Here is an 18,105-nt window from a genome sequence, read left to right on the forward strand (position 1 = left end):
TTATCCGGGGCTTCCTCCAGCCCCTGGCAGCAGTCCTGTGCCCTCACCGCAGCTCCGTTTCCAGCCAGTAGCCCGAGGGTCTACTGCGCCTGTGTAAGATCCGCTTATGGTTGCGCTGAAGTCATCTGGAGTGTACTGCGCAGATTACGTCAGTGTGTCCGCGAGTGGCTCTCGTGCAGGTCGGCATCTTCTGCACCTGCACGAGTGTAGCTCGTGGTTGCGCTGAAATCATCTGGAGAGTTCTGCGTAGGTGCAGAAATACTGCATCAGCGCAGTACACTTTAGATGACTTCAGCACGACCATGAGCTACTCTCGTGCAGGTGCAGTAGATATATACCGGAGGGGACTCCCGGGCCACCGGCTGGAAGCGGCGCTGCAGTGAGGGCACAGGATGACTGCCAGGGGCTGGTGGAAGCCCTGGGTAACTAAAAAAAAAATCTGAAGTACCTCGAACATTCCCTTAAAAAGGTTAATGGCAAAGCCCCCATACTTGCTACAACCACCAAATCGGCTAGGAATGTTAAAGAGACTCTGTAACAAAATTTTAAGCCTATCTTATAAGTTCTTCTATCTTATAAGTTCCTATACCTGTTCTTGTGGTCTGTCTTACTGCAGCCTTTCCTAATTGCACAGTGGCTGTATTATCTCTGTTAATTAATCTAATCTTCTTTCCTTTGTCAGCTTTGTCAGCTCAGGCAGGAATGTGCCTCTGCTGTGATAGGTAGAAGTTATACACACCCTCTCCATGCCCCCTCCAGGCTCTGTATGAGTCACAGACTGAGCTTCTCTCAGCCTATCACATGCTGGTTAGCAGCCATGTTTTTTGTTTGTAAACACTGCCTAAAACTGGCTTCCTGAGTAACAGTTAAGGCATCCAATTACATTTATGTTTGCTACAGAATGTTTCTCCTCTGTATGTCAGTGTATATAAGCTGTGTTTTTCAGTTTTGGTCAGGAACCAGTCCGACGAAGGCTTTTTATAAGCCGAAAGCTCACTGTTCACTCATCTCTAAGTTAACAAATAAATGGTATCATCCTCATTCAAAACTCTTTACAATAAAAAGCATACCATTCTATTCATTATGTTCTTCTGGGCCCCTCTTTGCTGTTTCTGCCACTCCCTGCTGCAATCCTGGCTTGTAATTGTCGTTTTACAGACCGCACGGACCGGTCTGCGTTTAGGTCAAGCACGTTACTGGATTTGATCATTTCAAATAGACCAGATAATGTATCAAATGTGCAGGTTCAAGAACATTTGGGAAATAGTGATCACAATATGATAACGTTTGATCTGGTGACTGATAGGCCAAGGGGCAGCGGGGCCACTAAAACTATGAATTTTAGAAAAGCAAAATTCAATCAACTCAGGCAGGCGCTAAGTTTGGTGAACTGGGATGTACTACAAGGGAAGGACACTGAAGGGAAGTGGCAAGCTTTTAAACTTATTCTCAATCATTATCTATATATAAAAGTGTGTGTGTGTGTGTATCTGTGTGTGTGTGTGTATCTGTGTGCATCTGTGTGTGTATCTGTGTGTGTGTGTGTGTGTGTGTATCTGTGTGTGTGTGTGTGTGTGTGTATCTGTGTGTGTGTGTGTGTGTATCTGTGTGTGTGTGTATCTGTGTGTGTGTATCTGTGTGTGTGTGTGTGTGTATCTGTGTGTGTGTGTGTGTATCTGTGTGTGTGTGTGTGTGTGTGTGTGTGTGTGTGTGTGTGTATCTGTGTGTATCTGTGTGTGTGTTTGTGTGTTTGTGTTTTCACTCAAAAACAGCTTGACTGATTTGAACGAAACTTGGTATATAGACCCCTTACTTCCTGGGATGATATGTTCTGGGGGTCTCGTGTCCCCCCTGCTCACCTGGGCAGAGCTACAAACAGCAAATCAGATTTCACCCATTCATGTCAATGGAAAAAATGTAAAAGGCTGCCATTCTCACAGTAATCAAGCTAGAGTCCCCACACTTGGCACAGTTGGTCACTTGGTAACTGGGGTTAAAAATCCAGGAAAAGTGGGCGGAGCATAAAACAATCAATCAAATTTCAGCCATTCATTTTTAATGGAAAAATGTAAACTGCAGCCATTCTTAGACTGTTAATGGGAGGGTTCTCAAACTTGGCTCAGTTGGTTACTGGGTGACTGGGTTCATATTCAGGAAAGTGGGTGGAGCGTACAACCGCCAATCAAAATTCACCTATTGATTTTTAAGGAGAATATTTAAACTGCTGCCATTCTTACACTGTTTATGGCAGAGGCTTTAAACTTGCGACAGTCGGTCATTGGGTGACAGGGGTCCAAATTCACTAAAGGGGGCAGGGCCACAAACAGCCAATCAGATTTCTTTGCTGGATAAACTGCTTACATTCACACATTTTTGATGCGAGCAACCTGAAAGCTTACAAACTTGGTCATTGAGTGACTGTGTGTCAAGGTTACAAAAAGTGGGCGGAGCCAAAAACAAATTTCACTGGTCAATTATTAACTGCAGCCATTCTTACACTGTTAATGGCAGGGTTTTCAAACTTTGCACAGTTGGTCACTGGGTGACTGGGATTAATATTCAGCAAAATGGGTGGAGCCTACAACATCCAATCAAAATTCACCTGTTGATTTTCAAGGTTTAATTGCGCATGCGCCGTAGTGTCACGCCGGCCGCCGTGATGACGCGAGGCGGCCGGCGTGGTGACGTCAGCCATGACGATTGAGGAAGAGGCGCCCGACACTTGGGGCCAGTGTCGCCCGGCTACCGCCGGCCAGCCATTTCGAAAGAGGTGATGGGAGAAGAGCCAGGACGCCGGCGTGAGACGTTCCGACCTACACTGGGCTGCAGAAAGCCCCAGGTGAGTACCATTTTCTATTTTAATTTGAGCTCAGAGTCCCTTTAAGCAATTATAAGGAGGGCAATAAAAGTTGTAAAAAAGAAATTAGGCTGGCAAAGATTGAAGCTGAAAATCAAATCCCTAGGGATATCAAATCTAACCCAAAGAAGTTTTACAAGTACATCAACTCTAAAAAAAGAAAGGTTGACTGTATTGGACTCCTAAAGGATGAGGGTGGGAACTCAATGGTGGATGACCAAAGTAAGGCAGGATTATTAAATGCTTTCTTTGCTTCTGCATTCACAAGGGAAACATCACTGTTGCCAATTACAGATGCAGAAGAGTCTCAATCCTCCAATTGTAATATTAAATACTTAACCACTTGAGGACCTAGGGCTTTACCCCCCTTAAGGACCGGCCACTTTTTTTCCATTCAGACCACTGCAGCTTTCACGGTTTATTGCTCGCTCATACAACCTACCACCTAAATGAATTTTGGCTCCTTTTCTTGTCACTAATAAAGCTTTCTTTTGGTGCGATTTGATTGCTGCTGCGATTTTTACTTTTTATTATATTCAGCAAAAAAGACATGAATTTTGGCAAAAAAATGATTTTTTTAACTTTCTGTGCTGACATTTTTCAAATAAAGTAAAATTTCTGTATACATGCAGCGCGAAAAATGTGGACAAACATGTTTTTGATTAAAAAAAACCCATTCAGTGTATATTTTTTGGTTTGGGTAAAAGTTATAGCGTTTACAAACTATGGTGCAAAAAGTGAATTTTCCCATTTTCCAGCATCTCAGCCTTTTCTGACCACCTGACATGTTTCATGAGGGGCTAGAATTCCAGGATAGTATAAATACCCCCCAAATGACCCCATTTTGGAAAGAAGACATCCCAAAGTATTCACTGAGAGGCATAGTGAGTTCATAGAAGATATTATTTTTGTCACAAGTAAGCGGAAAATTACACTTTGTGACAAAAAAAAAAAAAAAAGTTTCCATTTCTTCTAACTTGCGACAAAAAAAAATAAAATCTGCCACGGACTCACCATGCCCTTCTCTGAATACCTTGAAGTGTCTACTTTCCAAAATGGGGTCATTTGTGGGGTGTGTTTACTGTCCTGGCATTTTGGGGGGTGCCTAATTGTAAGCACCCCTGTAAAGCCTAAAGGTGCTCATTGGACTTTGGACCCCTTAGCGCAGTTAGGCTGCAAAAAAGTGCCACACATGTGGTATTGCCGTACTCGGGAGAAGTAGTATAATGTGTTTTGGGGTGTATTTTTACACATACCGATGCTGGGTGGGAGAAATATCTCTGTAAATGACAATTTTTAAATTTTTTTTACACACAATTGTCCATTTACAGAGATCTTTCTCCCACTCAGCATGGGTATGTGTAAAAATACATCCCAAAACACATTATACTACTTCTCCCGAGTACGGCAATACCACATGTGTGGCACTTTTTTGCACCCTAACTGCGTTAAGGGGCCCAAAGTCCAATGAGCACCTTTAGGATTTCACAGGTCATTTTGAGAAATTTCGTTTCAAGACTACTCCTCACGGTTTAGGGCCCCTAAAATGCCAGGGCAGTATAGGAACCCCACAAATGACCCCATTTTAGAAAGAAGACACCCCAAGGTATTCCGTTAGGAGTACGTTGTGTTCAAAGAAGATTTCATTTTTTGTCACAAGTTAGCGGAAAATGACACTTTGTGAAAAAAACCTACTTGTGACAAAAAATAAAATCTTCTATGAACTCACCGTACTACTAACGGAATACCTTAGGGTGTCTTCTTTCTAAAATGGCTTACTGCCCTGGCATTTTAGGGGCCCTAAACCATGAGGAATATTCTTGAAACAAAATTTCTCAAAATGACCTGTGAAATCCTAAAGGTACTCAGTGGACTTTGGGCCCCTTAGTGCAGTTAGGGTGCAAAAAAGTGCCACACATGTGGTATCGCCGTACTCGGGAGAAGTAGTACAATGTGTTTTGGGGTGTATTTTTACACATACCCATGCTGGGTGGGAGAAATACCTCTGTAAATGATGTAAATGACAATCTTTGGATTTTTTTTTTCTTCCAACTTTTATGCTTACCCGTTTGGTTTTCAAGCTTACCTCTCCTCTCCCTGCGACAATGTGCGAAAGACCACTGAGTGTGTGCCTACTCCTGTGTCTGGAGGTCCCTAGGTTCTAATAGTGTACCTGCTCGTGGTACCTCTCAAAACACTCCCCTACGCATAGGCCAGGCTGGTCAGGACATTTGGGACAATAAAAAACGGTGTCAGTCCTTCTTCTAGCACTGCTGCAGACACGACAACGTTTTCTTCGGATGCGTTGACCTGGGGTACTCGGAATCTGATAGGCGTAATGCCTTCCATGCAGTCGGCTAGTTGCATCTGGGGGGGGGACCCTGGCACCACCTGGATACAGGATGTCCAGAACGATCTGTTCCTGAAATTGAAGGAAAGATCCAGTTCTCCCAGCCTTACTGTAGAGAACAAAGCTGTTGTATACTGCCAATTGAATCAGATAAAAAGACACTTTCTTATACCAGCGTCTTGTTTTCCGGGTAACTAAATAGGGCGCTAACCTCTGGTCATTGAAGTCCACCCCTCCCATGTTGACATTATATTCGTGGACGACAAGGGGCTTTTCAATGACCGCAGTTGCCAGTTGTATTTGGACTGTCGTGTCTGTGTGAATGGTGGACAGAAAGTAAACGTCCCTCTTGTCCCTCCATTTCACCGCGAGCAGGTCTACAGTACGCAAGGCGGCCCTCTGCCCCCGTTCAAGTCTGGTGGTAACGAGCCGTTGGGGGAAGCCCTGGCGACTAGGCCGCGCAGTGCCACAGCATCGGATTCCTTCTAACTTTAAGTGCTGAAAGAGGGCCACACTTGTGTAATAATTGTCCACAAAAAGATGGTACCCCTTCTGGAACAAGGGTGACACCAAGTCCCACACAACCTTTCCACTGCTCCCCAGGTAGTCAGGGCATCCGACCGGCTCCAATTTTGAGTCTTTTCCCTCATAGACCCTAAAACGACATGTATAGCCTGTGGCCCTTTCACAGAGCTTATACAGTTTCACCCCATACCGGGCGCGCTTGCTTGGGATGTACTGTTTGATGCCAAGGCGCCCGGTAAAGCGTAAGAGGGACTCGTCTACGCAGATGTTCTGTTCAGGGATATAAGCATCTGCAAATGTTGATGACAGGTGGTCTATGAGGGGCCGAATTTTGTGGAGCCGGTCATAAGCAGGGTGGCCCTTTTCATGACAGGTTTTGTCGTCGTTGAAGTGCAGGAAGCGCAGGATGGACTCAAATCGTGTCCTGGGCATGGCAAAAGGTACAAGGGAACATGATTTACTGGGTTCGTAGACCAATACGAACGCAATACATTCTGTTTCATTAGTCCCAAGTGAAGGATAAGGGCCAAAAAGATTTTAATGTCGGAAACTTGGACTGGTTTCCACCGGAAAGGCTGGGCATAGCTGCTCTCCGGGTGCTCGGTGATGAATTGTGTGGCTTTACGGTTGGTCTCAACCACAATTAAGTCCAAGAGAACCTGGGTGATGAGCAGCTGCAAAAAGTCTAGGGCCGTTCCTAGATGAGCTGTCGCCACCTGGACTCCAGACTGGGCGGTGAAAGGGGGCACTACGGGTGCGGCGGAATCAGGGGATTGCCAGTCTGGTTGTGCCAGCACCTCTGGGAGTCTATGGGTACTACGGGCCCGTATTCTTCTTGGTGGCTGCGATGGGGGTACTACTGCACTTGCCACCGTACCAGTTTCAACTTCCATGCTGGCGCTCACCACTTCACCAGTGTCTACGGAAGTACTGGTACCAAGTCCAGGAGATGCTGCGCTGCTGGTGCCTGCCTCACCAAGAAAACTATCATCAGCGCTAGCACCACCCTGCTGCCCTTGAGGCGGATCCTGCGCCACCTGCGGTCTAACGACATGGGGTCTGGTACGCCTGGCTCTAGCCGGGACCAAAGCCTCGTCATCACTTTCGGTCAGGGAATCACTGCTTTCCACAGGTTCAAATTCGGACCCGGATGATTCGACGGATGATTCTTCCCAAAAGAACTCATCCGACTGGTCCATATACCTGTATACCTCGTCATCGGAAAGCCCCCTTCTTGCCATTGTGGACTGCTAAATTTATGGGGTTTTCCTTCGAGACTACCCAGAAAAAAAGAGCACCTACCTAGCAAAAGGGAGTATTTGAGAGGTATTGGGGTTGGTGGGAAGTGGGGTCTCAGAGGCAATCAAACAATCACGGGACAATCAAATACAATTACAGCACAATCGACTCCAATCACAGCACAAGCAAATCTGATGCACTCGGAAGGTGGTGGTTGGAGGTGGTGGGGGGAGGGTGGGGTTGGGTGTGGTGGGGGGGAGGGTGGGGTTGGGTGTGGTGGGGGGAGGGTGGGGTTGGGTGTGGTGGGAAGTGGGGTCTCAGGCAATCAAACAATCACGGGGCAATCGAAGCCGATCACGGGACAATCAAATACAATTACAGCACAATCGAATCCAATCACAGCACAATCAAATCTGATGCACTCGGAAGGTGATGGGGGGGAGGGTGGGGTTGGGTGTGGTGGGAAGTGGGGTCTCAGAGGCAATCAAACAATCACGGGACAATCGAAGCTGATCACGGGACAATCAAATACAATTACAGCACAATCGAATACAATCGCAGCACAAGCAAATCTGATGCACTCGGAAGGTGGTGGTTGGAGGTGGTGGGGGGGGAGGGTGGGGTTGGGTGTGGCGGGACGTGGGGTCTCAGAGGCAATCAAACAATCACGGGACAATCGAAGCCGACCACGGGACAATCAAATACAATTACAGCTCAATCGAATACAATCGCAGCACAAGCAAATCTGATGCACTCTGAAGGTGGTGGTTGGAGGTGGTGGGGGGGAGGGTGGGGTTGGGTGTGGCAGGAAGTGGGGTCTCAGAGGCAATCAAACAATCACGGGGCAATCGAAGCCGATCACGGGACAATCAAATACAATTACAGCACAATCGAATCCAATCACAGCACAAGCAATTCTGATGCACTCGGAAGGTGATGGGGGGAGGGTGGGGTTGGGTGTTGCGGGAAGTGGGGTCTCAGAGGCAATCAAACAATCACGGGACAATCCAAGCAGATCACGGGACAATCAAATACAATCGCAGCACAATCTAATACAATCGCAGCACAATCGAATACAAGCGCAGCACAATCGATACAATCAAAGCACAGTCAAATACAATGCACTTGGACGGTAATTAGGGGGGGGGGTCTGAGGGCGATTTGAGGGGGTGGGGGGTTGATCAGGAGCCCGCATGGGGCAGACTGAGTCCTGATCTGATGAGAGGTAGACACAGGGGGTTACTGATCGCAGATCAGTTAGTGATTGCTGGGGAGGACAGATGTAAACAAAGAGCAGGGGATGTAATCAGGAGGGGGTATGAGGGCAATCGAGGGCCTGGGCAGGTGATCGGTTACCCCCGCGGGGCAGTTAGGGTCTGCTCTGATGGGTGGGGGTGCTGAGGGGTGATGGACAGGTGATAGACAGGTGATCAGAGGGGGATCAGAGGGGGATCAGGGGGTAAGGTAGCTGTATACAGATGTATACAGTATACAGGGGGTAGTCTGGGATGGGGTCTGGGGGTGATCTAAAGGTAGGGGAGGGATCAGTAGTGATTAGGAGGCAGTTAGGGACCTAATGCAGGGGATAGCGTCAAAAGTTAGTGGCAGGTGGGGGGGGGGTTTATATGGGTGCAAGGGTGCTGGGCAGGGGTCTGCTGGGGTGATCAGGGGGGGTAGGAAGGCTGGGGTGGGTGATCAGGGAAAAAACAGTGTGCTGTACAGACTTACAAAGTGCTTCCTCCTCGCTGGTGGTCTCTGCAACAATGAGACCACTTTGTTTACCTAACAAAGTGCCTTATACTACCTGATTGGCCGGATTTCTGGATTCCTCCGCTCGCCGGCGCTTCTAAGTGGCCGGCGAGCGGAAACAAAATGCCGGGCTTCCGACTCCCGGCGGAGGATCGCGTCACGGATGACGCGATCGCTCCGCCCATGCCCCTACAAGGACCGCCGCCTTTGGGCATGAGCTGGTCCTTGTGGGGTCCACTTCCCGGCCGCCTCTGTGCGTTAGGCGGTCGGGAAGTGGGTAAAGAGGCACTTAAGCCAAACTTTTTTTTCAAAAGTGACAGTTTGCTAAATAGAGTAGGCTGATAGAAGACTTACTGCATTTTTTTTTCTTCTGGAGTCCTCCTTGTCCCACTAATCCTCCCTGTCAGCCAGCCCTATCGGCACCTGATGGCGAATGACCCAGGATTGTAAACAGATAAATCTTCCCTTCACTCGCTGGGCCCTACTGCCGCCGGCGCCGCTGCCTATACTGCACTGTGCGAGTGCCTGAATATGAGAAGCGGGCGCGCGCGTGCACAGCGCGTGGGCGCGCGTACACGGCGCGATTTGCATACAATAGAAGCCTAAGGCAGTGTCCGGCTAATGTTTCTTCCTCGCAGTGCTCTGCTGTCTGAGGAATTCGAAACTCAGCCGGACTCTGAACGAAGTGGAAGCGCATGCTCCCGCAATGCCTACGGAGCAGCGCTTTGAGGTATCTCTGCTCGTGCACTCAGACAGACAAGTCAGTGCACAAGCGAGCGTTGTTAAGGAGCCTTAGACGCAGGAAGCTAAGAAGCGCTGGCTGACCCGGAAATAGTTCCGGCCAGCAGCGCCATATTGAATAAATTAAAAATCTCACTCCTGCCGGTAACAAACGAACTAAAGGCTCCGCAGTGGTGCTAATCAGGCGAAATTAAAGGAATAGGAAAAAGGAATAAGGTAATATCCTTATATTGAAAAACGTTGTTGGCTTAAGGTTCACTTTAACGCAAGAAGAAGTGAAGGCAAGACTAAATAAATTAAAAATAGACAAGTCACCTGGCCCGGATGGCATGCATCCTTGGGTCCTAAGGGAATTAAGTTCAGTCATAGATAAACCACTTTATCTTTTCTTTTGTGACTCTCTTTCAACTGGCAGAGTTCCAGTAGATTGGTGTACAGCCCACGTTTTCCCATTATTTAAGAAGGGCAAAAAATCAGATCCAGGAAATTATAGACCAGTAAGCTTAACATCAGTTGTTTGCAAACTATTTTAGGTGTTACTAAGAGATACTATACATGACTTCATAGTAGAAGATAATCTTATTTCTCAGCATCAGCATGGGTTTACTAAAGACAGGTCCTGTTTGACTAACATGCTCAGCTTTTATGAGGTAGTGAACGCTAATGTGGATATTGGGAATGCTGTAGATGTGATATACTTGGACTTTGCTAAGGCCTTCAACACTGTTCCCCACAAAAGTCTGGTGCAAAAGTTGAGGATGCAAGGACTGGGGAAGAGACTGTGTGCATGGATAGGGAACTGGCTAATGGACAAAAAACAAAGAGTTGTGGTCAATGGATCATACTCAAAATGGGTGGCTGTTAGCAGTGGGGTCCCACAGGGGTCTGTACTGGGTCCAGTGCTCTCCAATTTATTTATTAATGACCTAGTAGATGCAGTAGAAAGCAATGTTGCTATTTTTGCAGATGATACAAAATTGTGCAGAAACATCAACTCTCAGGAAGATAGTGACATATTGCAACAGGATCTGAATAGGATGGCTATACGGGCACAATGTGGATCACGCTGCTGCTGCTTCCACCCCACTGCGGACTTCATTAGAATAATTTACCACATAAGGAAACAAGCACTCGGACTATAAGACGCAGTAACTTTTTCTCCCCACTTTAGAGGGAGAAAAGTGCGTCTTATAGTCTGAAAAATACGGTAGTTATTTGAGGAGTTTTGTATTTTCCACTATTCCACTAAATATCGTTTTAGTTATAAAACTTTACATAAACAGAAACAATAACTATACTAAGCATGTTGGTAAACGTTATTATATTGTAAGTATGTTTGTAAACATTGAAAACGTTAATAATGTCCGGGCGCCCTTTTTTCCTGTTCGGTGCACGTCAAACGATATTTCATATGGGAGAGAATGGCGGTGCCCTTTTTGTCCACTTGCCTCATGCGCCCAAAGTTCCTGCTTCTGCAGCAGTGCAATACACATTGCATTGTATTTATCCACAGTTCTCTTTATTTGATCTGTAACTCCCCCCCCCCCCCCAGCGTGCACCGCAGCAGCACGATACACCTGGCATTGTAATTATCCACAGAGCTCTTACTTTGAGCTGTAAACCACTCCCCCCCAGCGTGCCCCGCAGCAGCACGATACACCTGGCTTTGTAATTATCCACAGTGCTCTTTCTTTGATCTGTAATCCCCCCCAGCGTGCCCCGCAGCAGCGCGATACACAATGTCTCTAGGCGGCATAGGAAAAGCCGCTGTGATCATTCACAATGTTAGTTCTTTGAACTTGCCCAGCGTCAGCCCCGTTAGCCCCGCAGCTCGATCCCAGCTGACAAAGTACCGATACATCTTCAGCCACTATAGCGGCAGTCCTCAGAGGCTTCCGTACTTGCATTTCAGCAAGGCTTGGTGTACAGAGGCGCCAGAGTAGAATAAAAACGTTTAAAACGTTTAAAAAACGTCTAAAAGATAACTCAATTGAGTTACAACATATCAATTCAAAAATTTTATTCAACTCCACTTAGTGCAACGCGTTTCGCAGGTGTGGTCCTGCTTCATCAGGTAAACAAGAGTAGAACTCAATGGGTCTAAATGCAGAAGCGCCATCCATACTTGCATTGTTTACTTGCGCTCTCACATGACCTGAAGCGCACGTGAAAAATACGGTAAATATATGGATTTAAAAAATAAATTTGATTAACGATATGGGAGTTTTAGAGTTAGGCACTACTAGGGCGTCTTATGCTGGGCATACACGGAGTGATCCGGTGACTCGATTAGCCGCTGGATCGACTTCTGCCGCGTCCCCGCTTGTCCCCGTGACCGTCGGGATCGATTCCTGCTCGTCCCCACGGGCGCTTCCTTATCTTCCCCTCGATTCCCCTTTATTGTCCGCCCGCGGGTATCGAGCAGGGAATCGATCCGTGCAGTGATCGGACCTGTCGGATATTATCAATCGAGCCATCAGCTCGAGGTGTGTATGCCCAGTATTAGGGTTAGGCACCACCAGGGGGGATTTAGGGTTAGGCACCACCGGGGGGGGGGGGGGGGGTCTTAGGGTTAGGCATCACCAGGGGGGTCTAAGGGTTAGGGATAGGTACAGGGAGGGTTCTGTGTGAGAGTGGGGTTAGGTTTAATTGTAACAAAATTTTGGTAATATTTACTAATGTTTTACTACAGTTATTACGAACGTACTGGTATATATATTTTTTTTTCATTGTTATAAACAATATTTTCAGATTTTATTACATGAAGAAACAATACATGAAGGTTATACACAATATTATACAATTATAACAATTACACATATACTAGTGGCCTTAGCCCGTATAGGTCTGTCTCTGTGCGCCTGCTGCGCGCATGCGCGCAACTGCCTGACACACATGTCCGTCGCGCGCGCATCCACCGCACACGCAAACTCACCACGTGCGCACTCGACGCACACCCAGCTGTCGGCTCACACGACCCTTTGGCTCCGTCCCTGTCCTCCTGCCTGTGTGAGGCTGGGTCCGTGCTGCGCACATGCGCAGTAGCCAAAACACGGACCCAGCTACTCAGAGACAACTGTCCCTGCTGTACGCAGGGACAGTTGCCTATTATTATATAGGATTATCGTTTTCAGTGTTATAAATTATATTTTCAGATTTATTACATAAAGAAACTATAAAAAAAAGGTTATACACAATATTATACATATATTATCGTTTTCAGTTTTATAAATGGTAATTTCAGATTTTTTTATTATAAGAAACGGTAAAATATGGTTATTGACAAAAATCATTAAATTTCAGCTACACCACACGTCCTTTTTTCCAGGCACCCTTTTTTGATGTACACGTGAGAAACCCCTTTCTCCATCACCAATTATAAATGGCAGTGGAAGGATCTGTGCTAATTGGCTGCTGTGGCTTGCTGTGCATGCTGGGAGCAAATGATTCACCTAGCAGACGCCCTATACGCACTTCCCCCTAGCCTGTGTCTGCGAACAATCAATGAGAAATCAACTGCATGGAGAATCGCTGGGCCACTTTGAGTAAAATGTTTGGTAAGTGAAATTGGCCCAATTTACTGTAACATCAAACTTTTTCTTCTTGTTCGCTCATCGATAATCTAAATTTAAGTATTACTACAATAAACGCTATTTTTGCCTTATTATTTCTTTTGAAGCATGATCTGCGTTGTCAATAAGACTAGCTAACTCCAAACTGAAAAGAGGTCCCAAAAGGATAAAAGGAAGCTAAATGAGCTTAAAAACCAAATTCTTGGTAAATAGAGGAGGTAGTGGTGGACTTACCTCCTCCAAGTAGACACACAACGACTGTAGTAAAGACAGTCAATATATTTTATTTATGAACTCCAAATATGCAACGCGTTTCGCAGGTTTGATCCCGCTTCATCAGGCAACAACAATGGAGCAACAGCTGTAAACAGAGATAATTGGCTCATAGCCCATGTGTAGTCATACAGTCATTAAATTGTATACAAATAAAATATATATAAAGACTTATAACTATAAATAAATATCAAACATTAGAGGTGAAATAGGTATTAAAAAGTGGGGGTGATTGGGATAAAGACAGTGAAAAAAGGTAATTGTGAGCAGTGATGAGCAAAACTGTTAATATTCTTTTCGCATAAAATCTTGCAAAAATAATGTTTAACTCAAATTTCAAGTAAACAATTTTGGGAAAAAAACTCCAGTTAACTTGCGCGGTTTTTGCATACATTGCACATATCCACGGAAAAAACATTGATCTTTTGGGCTAGAATAAAAATTATATTTATACTACTTTGGGGGTTGATTGACCAATCACAGTGCTTGGAAAATGTGCTGAGTCATTCTGCACATGTGCAGATGCAACTAGCAGTTGCTGGTGCCATTTTGGAATAGGGCAAGAATAAGGGCAAATTCATTTTAGTGATGCAGTGCCATCTAGTGGTGGATTGTGATATATGCATACAGGTGAGGTCCTAGAAAAAATCTATTAATTTTCTAAGCAATATATTCATACTGTTCTGTTCACACTTTTATGTAGTCCTCTCTTTTAAGTTTTTAATTTTTAATTTCTGATGTGATGATTTTACAGTTTTATATTTTTACTGTAAATTATGAACAATCAATACATTGCCACAAAACTGTAAAAACCTATGGATGGATAGACAACAATATGTTTTTTTTTTATATCATGATGCTACAACATCAAGTGACACAGATGTGACAATCTTTCCTAGTGTTTTATGTCATGCTTTTTTTTAGATGTTTTTATACATTTTTATAGTATGTGTTAGTAATATTCTTTGATTATCTTATTATTCTACATGTATCAGATCATTTTAACCTGTCTTGCAGGTACTTTTTTTTTATCTGTTCAGGTAATATGCAATTGTTACACTCTACTATGCATTTTTTTCATACAATCACCTATATGCATATATCACAATGCACCACTAGATGGCACTGCATCACTAAAATGAACTTGCCCTTACTCTTGCCCTATTCCAAAATGGCACCAGCAACTGCTAGTTGCATCTGCACATGTGCAGAATGACTCAGCACATTTACCAAGCACTGTGATTGGTCAATCAACCCCCAAAGTAGTATAAATGAGCACTCCTGGAAGTGAGCCCTCACAGAGGTGCCTGGCTCTTCTACTGACCACATATGGTAAGTCCCAGCTTTCTTTCATTATGATACCTTCATTTTTTTCCATTGCTTGTGAATTTTTGCATTGAGAATTCGGTTTTTGATTCGAGGTTTATCTTGGATTTTTACATACTTTGCTTTTAGTGCAAAACTACACAAGATCAATATTTTATTGTGAAAACATATAAAACTATATTTTAGCGCAAAACATCTAAAACAATAATTTTTATTCTAGCCCAAAAGAGCAGTGTTTGTTCCGTGGATATGTGCAATGTACGCAAAAACCGCGCAAGTTAACGGGAATTTTTTCCCAAAATTGTTTACTTGAGATTTGAATTAAACATTATTTTTGCAAGATTTTATGCGAAAAGAATTTTAACAGTTTTGCTCATCACTGCTCACAATTACCTGTTTGATATTTATGTATAGTTATAAGTTTTTATATATATTTTATTTTTATACAATTTAATGACTGTATGACTACACGTGGGTTATGAGCCAATTATCTGTGTTTACAGCTATTGCTCCGTTGTTATTGCCTAATGAAGCGGGATCAAACCTGCGAAACGCGTTGCATATTTGAAGTTCATAAATAAAATATATTGACTGTCTTTACTACAGTTGTTGTGTGTCTGTAACGATTGGTGTAGCACACAGACGTCTGATTATTGTGTGATCTGCAGAATCACCAATAATACAGACTCTATACTCGATTATGTGGTCATCTGCAGTATCACCAATAATGCAAGTATAGAAGGCTGAGAAACAGAGGTGTAAAGTGTTTGGTGCAACAGTAGATTAAATGGATAGATCTCACCAGAGAAGCTGGTGAGTACTATCTGAAACAACAGTGCTAGACCTCACCAGGGGAGCTGGTGGGTACTAGCTGCAACAACAGTAGTATAAATAATAGGTCTCACCAGAGGAGCTGGTAAAGTACTAATAGCAAGAGTGACAACAAAGTTTGGCTAAACCTCACCAGAGGTGCTGGTAAGGTACTATCAGCACAAGCGACTGAATAGTTTGACTAGACCTTACCAGAGGAGCTGGTAAGGTACTATCAGTTACAGGAGCTGTATAACTTAAACTAAACCTCACCAGAGGAGCTGGTGGGTATTTAGTCAAAAGAGCACCTCACCAGTGGCAAGGGCCCACTGGTGAGTAGAGAGGTCAGACAGGCAAGGTTTGGCAACTGAGAGGCGAATACAGTACAGAAACGTGAGGCAGAAGAATAGTGAGTTATTAGGCAGAGGTTCAGCAACTAAGGTCAGATAGGCAGAAGTACAGAATCGATAAGCAATAGCAAGGTCAGAGTATAGCCACAATCATACACAGGTAAACAGTAATACAATATAACAATAGTCCTAGTCTTGTGTGAAATCCCTGGTTTCCTCCCAGATCAAAGCACACCGGATACTAGTCTAAGGTCTGAGCGCTAACACGAGTGTATTCGCAACAGCAGACAAATTGCAAGTGACCAGTGAAGGCTTAAGAAGCCGAGAGGAGAGCTCACAGCCGCGCCCCTTACCAATCAGCCAATCCGAGCGGCGTGAGTCACCTATGACATCAGCCGACCGGCAGGTCAGCTGATGCGCCTTCTTACAGCATAAAGGACCTGTCTCTGCGCGCGCCCGCGCGATACAGCGACCCTATGAGCATGAGACAGTACCGTTCCCGGCATGCTAGACGCCGACGGAACGGATGAGGCCTGTGAACAGGGAACAAAGACGGCTGCGGGTATACCCTGCGTGTCCGCAGCCGCCAAAGTTGCAGATGTTACAGTGTCTACTTGGAGGAGGTAAGTCCACCACTACCTCCTCTATTTACCAAGAATTTGGTTTTTAAGCTCATTTGGCTTCCTTTTATCCTTTTGGCGCCTCTGTTCTCCTGCATAATATTGAGTCCACCGTGGGTCTAGGGTTGAACCCCCTTTTTTCTCATCTACAGAGAGCGACTTCTTATTCCTGAGTAGGGTCAGTAAAATCTCCCCACCTGCCTTTACAGTGGCTGCCTAATGGTAACCCTGGTTTGTGAGTACTAATATTTACTCTATCTAGTAACCATTTACCAGTACATATTACACTATTGGGGCTCTTGGTGTTCCTTGTTTTTATCCAAACTGAAAAGGCACATCCTCAAAACAATCAAGTTAATTGGTGTTAGTTACAGTGGCTTAAGTAAGGAGCTGCTGGCCCCGGTGCGAGTTTTACATGGGACCCCATGCGTCTATTGATATGGAGCCCCAAAACCTACCAAGGACAGCTGCAGTGCCAGAGAGGTGTATTTAGTGTAAGAAAACCGTTTCATTACCAGCGTAGCACCAATAAAAAGCTGATAAGATGAATGAACGTAGACCCCTAGTGGGCCCCTCTGGTCCAGGGGCCCCAGTGCGGTCGCAACCTCTGCACCCCCTATTGCTGTGCCACTGGTTAGTTATAAGTTTTATCCTTGGAACTGATCTTTCAAAATGAAAACAGCTGGGCCCTTATTCAATTCACGTTTTCTTCTAAGCATTCTCCTTGGTAATATTTTCACACCTTATTAATAGAGTGCCTTTTAAGCCACCAGCAAGTAGTACTTAGAATAATTTTGACAATACTTTTTCACCTACTTTTCTGTACTTTTTCATTTGTAGAATGTTGAAACGTTATTTTAAGCAGAAGATGGCAAAGATAACTTTTTAATGTTTTAATCTTCTGTTTAAAATAGTTTTTGCAATACTCTGCAAATGAAAAAGTACCAAAAAGTAGATGTAGATGTACTGTCAAAATTTTAAATATTCTTGCTTGCTGTTCGCTTAAAATGTATTTTATTAATAAGGTGTGAAGATATCACCTAGGAGGTGTTCCTAATTTGGATGGTACAGTCATACTTGGCACATTTGCTCACTGGCTTTTTAAACTTAATAGAAAACAAAGAAAGCTGTAGAGCAGGGGGGATAACATATAGTCTATGAAAATGGTAAGTGGTACACCACATTGTTTCTGTACGCTCTTTATATTCACTTATCCGCCTGATTGCTAATACAATTCATATTTGGGTTTAGTTGGACTTTAATAGCAATCTTACTCAAATAGTGCAAACTCTTAATAACCAAATAAAACATCTAAAAACAATTATAACCTTTAGAGAATTTAATTTTGCAACATTACATCACCTTATATAAGAAGCCAGGTGGTATGCCTTGAGATGTTTCAGGAAATTGCTCTTTCAAGCTCTGAGTTTGTACAGCAGTGGAATCCAGGACATCATTAAACTCATTCTCTTCCACTGCATCTTTAACATAAGTGTTTAGGGCACCTTCATTTTCACTTTCATCTTCATGATTTGATGCTGGTTCAATGACGACTGATGGTATACATACAATATCCTAAAAGTGAAATTTAGAAGTATGTGTCACTAAAGTAAATATGTACATGTTTATATAATGTACTTTTACATTTCAGATGCTATGATTATAAATATAAACATACAGGTTCCTACAAAAA

At 44.3% G+C, this 18,105-nt stretch overlaps 1 protein-coding gene across 5 annotated transcripts in view; it reads right to left on the minus strand.

Annotated features, from left to right (window-relative positions):
• AMPH (amphiphysin) overlaps positions 1-18,105 on the minus strand; it is a 1,183,179-nt gene that overhangs the window by 90,460 nt on the left and 1,074,614 nt on the right. For all 5 annotated transcript variants that reach the window (XM_068236417.1, XM_068236420.1, XM_068236419.1 and 2 more), the window contains one exon: positions 17,775-17,987. In XM_068236417.1, the coding sequence (XP_068092518.1) occupies positions 17,775-17,987 (213 nt within the window). The remainder of the gene's footprint in view (positions 1-17,774; positions 17,988-18,105) is intronic.

This window comes from Hyperolius riggenbachi, chromosome 5 (genome assembly GCF_040937935.1).
Source record: "Hyperolius riggenbachi isolate aHypRig1 chromosome 5, aHypRig1.pri, whole genome shotgun sequence".
In the NCBI taxonomy this organism is placed as follows: Eukaryota; Metazoa; Chordata; class Amphibia; order Anura; family Hyperoliidae; genus Hyperolius; species Hyperolius riggenbachi.